This window comes from Cuculus canorus, chromosome Z (assembly GCF_017976375.1).
Source record: "Cuculus canorus isolate bCucCan1 chromosome Z, bCucCan1.pri, whole genome shotgun sequence".
Taxonomy (NCBI): domain Eukaryota; kingdom Metazoa; phylum Chordata; class Aves; order Cuculiformes; family Cuculidae; genus Cuculus; species Cuculus canorus.
In genome coordinates this window covers 55,552,331-55,563,313 of record NC_071441.1, presented here as the reverse complement: position 1 = coordinate 55,563,313, position 10,983 = coordinate 55,552,331, and the positions used below count along the sequence as shown (strand labels likewise).

Genomic DNA, 10,983 nt, shown 5'->3' with positions numbered 1-10,983 from the left:
CAAGTGACAGGAGACAGGACAAGGGGGAATGGCCTCAAGCTGTGCCAGGGGAGGTTCAGATTGGATATCAGGAAAAATTTTTTCACAGAAAGAGTCATTGGGCACTGGCAGAGGCTGCCCAGGGAGGTGGTGGAGTCACCATCCCTGGAGGTATTGAAAAGAGAGGTAGACGAGCTGCTCAGGGACATGGTTTAGTGGCAGATAGGAATGGTTGGACTCAGTGATCCAAGAGGTCTTGTCCAACCTGGTGAGTCTGATTCTATGAAAAGGGACACGTGCACTGGACAGGGAGGGGTTTGAGCAAAACACGGCAGGGGAAGACTTAGCAACACACCCTTCGAAGCAGGAAATCATCTCGGCGTCATCTCTTCACTGTTCCTCTCTGTTTCGAAGGCTCGTTGCTACAGGCTGAACTGGAACGAGGCTCATTGCTCAATTTGTAATAAAACCGAGCCGTTGTTCTTTACCACCAAACAACTAAGATTAGCCCCTCAACAGCAGCACAACAAAACCCGGACTCCACACCCCTCCCATCCCCTCTGCCCCTCCCGTGGAGTGGTGGCTGCGGCACTTGCGGGCGGGGAAAAAGGCGGGGCGACGCCAAGCTACGCCCCCTCGTCCAGTTGCACCGTCTGATTGGGCAGAATTTGGCCCCGCCTCTCTCGTCACCTGGCACTCCTTACAGGGTGCTGTGGAGGGGGCGGGGCGATGCCGAGCCAGGTCCGTGTGTCCCGTCCCCCCCCCTTCCCTCGACAGTCTGATTGGGCGGTGCTAGAGGCGGGGCGAGGGCAAGCCACCCCCCCCAGAGTGCCCTTGTCCTGTGGCACCGTCTGATTGGTCAGTATAGGGGAAAAGGGCGGGGCGATGTCAGGCCGCGTCCCCTCCAGCGCAGTTGTGCCACCATATTGTCTGGTGGGGTGGGGCAATGCAAGTCACGCCTCCTCCCGGCGCCCTTGTCCCGCAGCATTGCCTGATTGGGTAGGGCTGGCGATAGGGGCGGGGCAGTCCCAAGCCACGCCCCCACATACTCGTCCTGCTGCATATCCTGATTGGTCTGCACGGGTCACGTGCGGGAGGTGGGGCTGTGCGTCACGCTTGTGCGTCACGCTTGTGCGTCGGTCGCCGCCTCTGCGTCTCGGGCGCGCGGGGCCGCGTGCAGAGCTGCCGCCGCTGCCCTCCCCCACCATGGCAGCAGGTGCGGGCCCGGTCCGGCTCGGCCCGTGGGGCGCGGCCTGGAGGTGCTCGGCTTCGCCCCGCTCGGCTCGGCCCGGCTCGGCGGGGCCCGGCGGCCGCGCAGGCGCTCCGGGCTCCCCGGCGCGGTTCGGCCGCCCCGCGGGGCTGACCTTGGGTGGAGCCGCCTGGAGCGGCGTGCGGGGAGGGTGGGCGCCGTCGCCGTTCTGCCGCTTCCCTGACCCGTGCCGTTCGCTTGCAGGTCGCCCGGTGCCGAGCCCCGGCGGGGCGACGATCACTCCCGAGCGGCCCTGAGGCCTCCTGGCCCCGCCGGACCCGTGGTTTGCCCCAGCGACTGCGGGGCGGGTAGCCCAAGCCCAGGATGCGGTGAGTCGTGAGCGACGGGCCTTTCCCGTGGAGCTGAGGCCGGAAACAGGGCGTGTGTCGCGGCGGCGGGCGGGGACGAACGGGGCAGTCTAAACCCGCCCTGTCAGCCGGGACAGCCCTGTGCCCTCGGAACTCGCTGGCTGTTTGGGAAGAGCGCATCCTGTAGCTGGTGGTCAACAGGTGTGGGTTTGCGGTATGGCTCTGCTCTACCGGTTGAGTGAACATCCAGTTACCAGAATAATCTTAAACTGTGTCTGGCCCAGTCTTGGAATCGTGAAATCATTGGGGTGGGAAAAGATCTATCAGTTCATCCAGTCCAACCATCATCCCAGCATCACCGTACCTACTAAACCATGTACTGAAGCACCACAGCCACATGTTCTGGGAACCCCTCCAGGGATGGAAACTCCACCATTGCCTTGGGCATCGTCTTCCAATGTTTCACTACTCTTTCAGCAAAGGCATTTTTTCTAATAACCAGTGTATACCTCCCCTGATGGAACTGGAAGCAATTTCCTCTTGTCCTATTACTTGTTCCTTGGGAGAAGAAACCAGTACCCACTTCATAACCTTTTTGCTGGGAGCTGTAGAGAGCGATAAGGTCTACCCTCAGCCTCCTCCAGGCTAGACAGCCCCACGTCCCTCAGCCACTTCCAGAAACCCTGGGCTCCAGACCTGTCCTTCCCTAGCTCTGCTGCTCTTCTCCAGATGTGCTCCAATCCCTCCATGTCTGTCTTGTAGTGAGGGGCCCAAAACTGAACACAGGATTCGAGGTGCAGCCTCACCAGCACTGAGTCCAAGTGAATGATACCTGCCCTGCTCCTGCTGGCCACACCATAGCTGATCCAAGCTAGGATGCTGTTGGCCTTCTTAACCACCTGGGCCACTGCTGGCTCGTGTTCAGAGCTGTTGACCAGCATCCCCAGGTCCTTCTCTGCCAAGCTGCTTTCCAGCCACCTGGAGCATTGCATAGGGTTGTTTTGTGCCAAATGCGGGACCCAGGACTTGGCCTTATTCAACTTCATAGAGTTTAACTGTGCCTGTTGATCCAGCCCATCCTGGTCCCTCTGCAGAGCCTTCCTGCCCTCCAGCAGATCAAGACACCCACCCAACACTGTGTCACTGCAAACTGACTGAGGGAGCACTTGATCCCTTTGTCCAGATCATTGGTCTCTTCTCCCAAGTGACAAGCAATACGGCAACAGGAAATGGCCTCCAGTTTGGGAGGTTTAGATTGAATATTAGGAAAAAATCCTTCATGGAAGGGGTTGTCAAACACTGGAAGAGGCAGCCGTCACTGGAGGGATTTAAAAGCTGACTGGATGTGGCTCCTAGGGACATGGTTTAGTGGTGGGTCTGGCAGTGTTAAGTTTACAGTTTGGCACTCTGATCTTAAAGGTCTTCTCCACCCTCAACAACTCTGTGATTCTGTGTTTGACTCCGTAGGTAGCACATTTCATGCAACAGCAGTCAAGGATGACAGCAAATGCTGGTCTCTCACCAGTGTTACAAATACCGAGATGTCACAGAACCCAGAGAATCACTAACTGTTGAGGGTGGAAAAACAACCCAGGACAGTTCATTTCAAATGAAAGTGTCAATGTCAGATAACAAACGTCCTTGTCTTCACTCTGTCTGTGATGTTTTTTCTCACCCAGTGGGTTGTGTGCCAGCGTTTTGAAGGCCTTTGTGGTGTCTGTAGGTCAATGGGCTGAAGTCCTCAGGAAGCGCTGGCTGTGCATGCCGGGAGATGGAGGACGTGAGAGTCCCTGAGGTACAGACCTGTCGCCAGGGAACACGGTGTCCAAAAGGATCGCCAAAAGGAGCAGGCAGCTTCTGCAACTGAACTGAAGGTCTCACTTTCTCCTTTTCTTTTTTTTTTTTTTTTTTTTATTTACTACAAGTTTCATTTGAGAGAAAAATATGTTTTGGCTGCAGGCAGTTACCGCCCATGTGAACAGTGAGTTGTCAAGGCTTTCTGAATCATCTCCTGAAGGGTGTTGGCCCTGGTGAGGCTCTGCCACACTCTCTTAGTGGAATTGGCATGACCCACTGTCCCATGTCTGAGAAGAGTCCTCTGCAGTTGTGGCTTTTTTAGTACACGCAAGTAGAGCTGCAGCAATCAGAATAGAACTCCAAACTGGAGCATACGCGCAGTGATGTGTGAGCCATCAAATATGAATCTCCATCTGATGTTGCTTCATCTTTGTAAGTTATTGAGGTGGTGTTTGCACTTGCCAGACGTGGAGGGATTAGATACTGTATAACTGTAGGGCAGAAGCCAGCCCAGGTATGTACAGGCTTTAAAAGTAAATTGTGCACTAGGTCACAAAGAGTTGTTGAGTTACATTGAGCAGTCTGAGTTTTTTCTGTACAGCTTCTGCCCTGCATTCTGCACCGGGCAGGAGTTTGGATCAGCTATAAAGACAGCTTTCTATTGCTGTGGAGTAAGTAATCACATTTTAAGTGACAAACAAGTGTTACTGAGTAATGGTTGCTTCAGAATTTCTCTGCATGACCTGGTAGAACTGTGGATGCGTCCTGCAGGACCTAAGATCCAGGCAGACGTCAGGTATGGCAGTTACCTGCAGCACAGGAGAACACAGTGTGGGTTCAAGATGCTGTCTTTGGCTGCAGATCAGGCTGGTACTGCCAGAAATCTTCAAACTGTGTTAGAAGTATTCCTGTAGTTCAGTTCAAGCCTGTGATGACAATTGTGTGCTGGTTTTGGTTGGATAGAGTTGATTTTCTTCAGAGTGGCTTGTATGGGGCTGCATTTTTAGATTGGTGCTGCAGAGTGTTGATAGCACAGGGATGTTTTTGTCATTGCTAAGCAGCGCATGCACAGTGCCAAGGCCTTTTCTGCCCCTTGCAATCCCCAGCAGCAAGGAGGCTGGGATGCACACAGATTTGCGGGAGGTACACATCCAGAAGAGCGGACCCCACTGACCCAGGGATTTCCCACACCAAATGGCATCCATTCAGCAGTAAAACTGGGGAGAGGTTGAGGGGCTGCTGCTTGGGACTTGCTGGGTACTGGCCAGTTGTTAGGAATGACTGATTTCGTTGGCATCGCGTGCGTGGAGTTTGTTTTCCTCTCTTTTACATTTTTTTCCCTTACTAAATATTTTTTAAAAACGCCGTTTTCATTATTGAACTGTTTGTCTCAACCCACAAGTTTTCCTTACTTTGACCCTTCCTGGTCTCTCCACCAGGGCAGGAGGGTGAGTGAGTGCTACATGTCACTCAGCTGCTGACTGGGTTAAGCCACGACAAACTGTTATTTAAATACCTACTGCTTTCCGCCACAGGGAAAGGCAGAGTGGAATGATTGGAATTTGCGATACTACTGTGTTTCATTGCCTTTTTTTCTTAGACTCCCCTGTCCCCACCACCATCATCCTGGTGATGTGTGTTCTATTAGTGTAAGAGCAGACCTTCCGGTCTTTGAACTCCTTAGTGCAGGGAACAGGGGAGTCTAATGCAGAAGCTTCCTCTGGTCAGCTGTGCTGTAGCACTTGTGGAGTTTATATCTCAATTTTCTTCCCAATTTATTACTATTGTCATTTGAAAATGTACAGAGGGAGAAGCTGCTACTTGTTCAGGCCTCTGAGACTTGAATAGAAAATAGCAATATCCATCATATCTGGCCTTTGTTGCTTTCTCCCTTCAAATTTTAAGGGCTTTCCTCAAGTGTAGGATTCCAGGTGCTGTTTGAATGATCCACAAGTGTGAAAAACGCTGGACTTGGAGTTCTGCTCACATTGGCCCTTTTCTTTTTTTGATGCAGGGGAGGGGAACTAAGGCATACTGCAGTATGAAGCACGGTGTAATGGATTCAGAAGGTTCTGCCCTGAGGAATTCAAAGGAGTATCTAAGGAATGACGTAATGGCTACCTCTGGTAAACATTATCTCTGTGGCTACTGTGCGGCCTTCACAAACATAGCAGTCACTTTTCCCATCCAGAAAGTCCTCTTTCGACAACAGCTGTATGGTTTGAAAACAAAGGACGCAGTGCATCAGCTGCAGAAGGACGGCATTCGCAATCTCTATCGCGGCATCCTTCCTCCATTAATGCAGAAAACAACCACACTGGCTCTGATGTTTGGCTTGTATGAAGATTTCTCCTCCCTGCTCCTTAGGCATGTGAGTGCTCCAGAACTCCTGACTCGCAGCATGGCAGCAGTGCTTGCAGGGACCACAGAAGCTGTTCTGACACCCTTTGAGCGCGTTCAGACTTTGCTTCAGGACTACAAACACCATGATAAATTTACAAACACTTACCAGGCATTCAAGGTACTGAAAGCCTATGGGGTAAGAGAATATTATCGGGGATTGGTGCCTATTCTGCTCCGGAATGGGCCCAGTAACGTACTCTTCTTTGGGCTGCGGGGACCTATCAAACAGTGTCTGCCTGAGGCAACCTCTTACAGCGCTCATCTGGTCAATGACTTCATCTGTGGAGGGCTGCTGGGTGCCATGCTGGGGTTCTTGTTTTTCCCAGTGAATGTTGTGAAGACTCGCATGCAGGCTCAAATTGGTGGTGGATTTCAGTCCTTCTCTGAAGTCTTTGTGAAGATCTGGGTGGAACGTGATAGAAAACTGATCCACCTTTTCAGAGGAGCCCATCTGAATTACCACCGTTCTCTCCTGTCTTGGGGCATAATCAATGCAACATATGAGTTCTTGCTAAAGCTGTTGTGAAACCACTGCCTTCCGCCAGCGTTCTGTTCATCTAGGCATTGGCACAGGCGATATCGCTCAGTCCCAGGGAACAGGGCCTGCATATCATGAGAGGTAATTAGTCTTAGCCTTCAATATTTATGGAGTGAATGGTGATGCATCTGAACCTCAGTGCAATTAAGATGAACTTCTAAAAGTATTTATATGCTGGCAGGTGAGTTTACCCATAATGGAGCTACTCGAGAAATACAAGGTTTTTTAAAAAAAACCAAACTTACATTAGTCCAGCGGCTTATTCTGTATCACTCCCAAAGTCTCATAACGCTCCATGGTGGAATGTGCTCTCCTGTCCACATTGTACAACATGAAAATAAAAAAAGAGCTGATGAAAATTGATTCCTTTGACTGATAAGCTTCGAAATCTCAATTTAAGAACTGCATTTTCAGATGTTTTGGGGTCGTAAGTACTCCTTATTGTCTAAAGCTAAAAGGACTGATGCAGATGAGGATGACTGAAGTTTAGAACTTCAAGCTTACAGTAAGCCTGCACAAACTCTTCTGCCAGCTATTCTCATGCTCGGCTTTAAGGTGAACGTTTCATTCAGCAGTGTAAGAGCGGTTACTGAATGTTTCACTTCGGTCTAAGTGGACTCCAATTCTAAGTGGGAATCTGTGTGTGTATACGTGTGTGTGTGCCTTCATGGGAAAAGGGAAGAGTGGAAGGAATTAAACTGTAAATGTACTAGAGCTTTAAAGTGTCCTTCCTTGTTGAAAAAACCTTCTACTTGTAAACATGGAATTTGGCCTGCCTTTTTTTCTGTGTGCATTGTGTATTTTTCTGTTGCATACAGCTGTGGGGCCAGAAAGAAGACGGCCCTTTCCGTAATGATAACGGCTTCACGCTATTATGAAGTAGTTCACAAACACATCTTTTTCACACTGAGGTATCTTGTCTTCTGCAAATTAGTTCTTTTCTGTTTGTGCTGTGGAATAATGGATCACAAGGAGACAAGGAGATATTTTTTACCTGAAACTTGGAGTTCTGCCAACTTGATGTGTACTCTTGACAGCTCTGTCAAACAGAACTGTACAGCAGCACAGACACAATGCGTCTCGGGGTGTTGCCGGGGGTCTGTACGCGTAGCAGAGATGAGAGCCAAAGATGACAGAAGCAGCTGGGTGGGAAAGACGCAGCATTTGGAGACGTGTGCAAGGACTTCTGTGGGTGAGTATTGAAAAAGACTTGCAGAAATACAAAGTGTTCTGTCTTACAGACTTGGGAACTGAGAGATGTAAGGCTTCAGGCCTTAGAGAAAGGGACAGAAGAGCAAGCATGACCATAAACCAGGTGAGGGTCTTAGCAGAAAGCACTTGATTCTCCCGAGGGAGTTTATTTTATGAAACTACATTAAAAAAATATTTTGGACGATGAGGAGCAAAAAAAGCTTTCCAAAACTGGTCTGAGTGGGTCTTTTCACAAGTTTTTGAGTGGATATTACTTTTTTGAGTTTTCCATTTGCTAAACTGCCCTCAAATGTTGATTCTAATCAGTGTTAATGATTATAATCATTATATAGTCCCTAGCTTCACAGTAAAAAATTGGCCAGGCACAAGTGGGCGTTCTTATATCCCAATATTGTGATTTTTTGCATTTCAATAAAATGTTCACTCAATGTTTGTTACTGGCAGAATCTGATTTTTACTGGTGTTTTGGTTTTTGTAATCAGTCCTTGATGGAATAAAGAAATTTGCATCCTGTTCCTCTGTGGAAAATACTATGTACTCCTCTGTTGTTGGGAGATCTGATGCGTTGTGGGTTGGCGTTTAACTGGTGAGGGCACTGCTGTAGCAAAAAGAAGGGAGTGCAGTTCTGATCTCTGTTTCTGTAGCTCAGCCAGACGGAGTGCGCTGCAGGTCTGTTGTGGCAGAGCTGTGCTGTGCCCTGTGACCACTGACAGCTCTGCCGCGCAGTGAAAGGAGCTGTGTGCAGGTATTTGATGTATAAGAGAACAGAGACTAGGAACTGGTGGAAAGGTTATGCGGCGATTGTGGGACACGGGTTACTATGAGGGAATGTCACTAAGCAGGATGCGTCTCCAGTGCAGGCAGAGCACACAGAAGGCATTGCAATGCTCCAGCTGACATGAAAACCACTCTGCTCGTGAGTTTCAAGGTAGTTTCCAGTCCTAATAGACTGACTCAAACTAGGCTGACTTGGTTCCATCCTTACTGAAGACAGCTAAGAGTTTACAGACTGACCTAAGTTGAAAGGGACCCACAAGGAACCCACAAGGATCTCAGAGTCCAACTCCTGTCCCTCCCTGCACAGGACACCCCAACAGTCGCACCATGTATGTGAGGCTGTTGCCCAAACACTTCTGGAATATTGACAGACTTGGCACTGTGACTGCTTCCCTGGGAGCTGTTCCAATGCTCCACCACCCTCTGGGTAAAGAACTTTTCTATCCCCTGGTATCTTCCTCCCATTCCCTTGGGTCCAGAGAGGAGAGCTCAATGCCTGCTCCTCCACGTGTAAGGAAGCTGCAGAGTGCAATAAGGTCTCCCCTTAGTCTCCTCCAGGCTGAACAGATGAAGTGACTTCAGCCCTCCTCACCCACCTCCCCTCCAAACCCTTCACAAACTGCACTCCTTGGGACCCTTTCCAGTAGCTTTGGATCCTTTTTATACTGCAGAACCCAAAACCGCGCACAATACTCAAGGTGGGGCTGCACCAGTGTGGACCAGAGAAGGATGATGGCCTCCTTCCCTGGCTAGCAATACCGTGCTTAATGCACCCCAGGACACAGTTGGCCCTCCTGGCTGCCAGGGCACTGGTGTCTCATGTTCAACTCGTTGCTGACCAGAACCCCCAGATCCTTTTCTGCAGGGCTGCTCCCCCACCTCGCGTTTCCCTGGCTGTCCGTCCACCCAGAGCTGCTGCGTCTCAGGTGCGAACCTGTCACTTGTGCTTGTTAAATTTCGTGTGGTTGGCAATTGCCCAGCTCTCCAGAGGGCCTCTTTGCCCTCAAGAGTGTCAATAGCTCCTCCCAGTTCTGTGTCATCAGCAAACTTGGTCAGTAAACCTTTGAGTCCTGCATCCAGGTCATTTATGAAGACAGTTAAAGAGCACTGGCCCTAAGATGGATCCCTATGGAACCTTGCTAGGGACTGGTTGCCAGCCCAATGTAATCCCATTCATTACAACACTTTGAGCCCAGCCCATCAGCCAATTGTTCACCACTGCATTGTGTGCTTATCCAGCTGGGTGCTGGACATTGTGTTCAGGAGGATCCTGTGAGGGACAGGATCAAACAACTTGCTGAAATCCAGAAAGATTACATCAACTGGTTTTCCTTGGTCAACCAGGTGAGTAACTTTTTCACAGAATAAGTTTGTCAGGCAGGACCTTCTCCTTATAAACCTGTGTTGGCTGGGACTGATGACTGTGTTCTTTCAGGCATTTTCCACTATCTCCCAGAATAATCTTCATAATCTTGCCAGGCACTGGAGTGAGACTGACAGGCCTGCAGTTACCAAGGTCACCCCCTCTGCCCTTCTTGAAGACTGGGATATTTGCTAGCTTCCAGTCAAATGGTACCTCTCTAGGTTCTCAAGAACAATTGAAAACCATTGCGAGAGGTCTTGCTATGACCTCAGCCAGCTCTCTATGTACCCTCAGACAAATCCCATCAGCCCCCATCAGCATATGAAGAGCCAGCTGGAGCAGTAAATCCCACGCAAGTTCAGGGTTGATTGGGACTTTATCATTTGCACCATCTTGGTCCTCCAGCCCAGGGCTCTGGGAGGAGGACCCAAGCCCATCATCAGTATTGAAGACAGAGGCGAAAGCATTATGTGCCTCTGCTTTGAACATATTGCTGCTTATAGGGTGTCCATGCTTATCAAGTAGTGGGCTGATGTTATTTTTGGCCTGTCTTTTGTTATTAACATATTTTAAAAAGCCCTTTTTATTGTCCTCCACAGTGCTGGCCAGCTGCAACTCTAATTGAGTTTTGGCCACGTAAGGGATACTTGGCAAGACTCAGGAAAGATGGGATTTTCAGACTAAGCCCAGGGATCCTCATTGTTTCCCTTGTGCCGTCTCATCGCTGTGTTGTGACAAATGCAAGGGGAACTAAACCTGGACACTGCCTGGACAGCCCCTTCTCAGCTGCTGCCTCCCGAAAATGTGCAGCTGGAGCTCTGCTGTGTCCGGCCAGCCTCTAAAGCAAAATGTTAACAGTCATTGCTGCAGCCTCGGTTGCTGTTCTTAGTGGACCACAATAATCGCTTCCAGCTAAAGAAGGGAGGAGTTCCACCAGCAACGGTAACAAGAGAACTGCCAAGAGAAAGACTTCGGGTAATGAGTGCTTTAGAAGGCAATACTAAGAAACACTGCACTAACCCTTAAGGCACAGCCATTCCAAAGACCTTATATACGGGTTTTATGCTAATCAGGAAATCAAGTCTGGCCAGATCTTAGCTGGTTGTCTGTGGGGAGAGAAGGCAAGGGGCAGAGAACACAGGGTTTTGCAGTGGAAAGTAAACAAATATGAAGGTGACAGCACTCGGCAGTTCTGAAATTACTGAAAAAGCAAGAGGGTCTGGTTAACAGCTTCGAGAAATGAACATCAGGTGTCAGTTGGGCTGTGATAGTCCAGTTAGGATTTTCTTACAGAAACTAATGCCATCACATTGCTTAACAACTGGAGGGACAGCTTCCCCGTTATTTATTGTGCACT

The 10,983-nt window shown here is 49.8% G+C and overlaps 1 protein-coding gene across 4 annotated transcripts; it reads left to right on the top strand.

Annotated features, from left to right (window-relative positions):
• The first annotated feature begins 1,068 nt into the window (after window positions 1-1,068).
• Window positions 1,069-7,996, top strand: SLC25A51 (solute carrier family 25 member 51). 4 transcript variants are annotated; one of them, XM_054055258.1, is made up of 4 exons: window positions 1,069-1,195; window positions 1,433-1,557; window positions 3,260-3,410; window positions 5,348-7,996. In XM_054055258.1, exon 4 carries the CDS (start codon window positions 5,375-5,377, stop codon window positions 6,260-6,262), a length of 888 nt encoding a protein of 295 aa, XP_053911233.1. In that variant the 5' UTR covers window positions 1,069-1,195; window positions 1,433-1,557; window positions 3,260-3,410; window positions 5,348-5,374; the 3' UTR covers window positions 6,263-7,996. The 4 variants fall into 4 exon arrangements, with proteins under 4 accessions (XP_053911233.1, XP_053911234.1, XP_053911236.1 ...); XM_054055259.1 differs by having other exon boundaries at window positions 3,216-3,410; XM_054055261.1 differs by lacking the exon at window positions 3,260-3,410.
• Window positions 7,997-10,983: the final 2,987 nt, after the last annotated feature.

Excerpts from the sequence above, each read along its gene's own strand:
- SLC25A51 (XM_054055261.1), top strand. The coding sequence starts at position 5,375 with ATGAAGCACGGTGTAATGGATTCAGAAGGTTCTGCCCTGAGGAATTCA.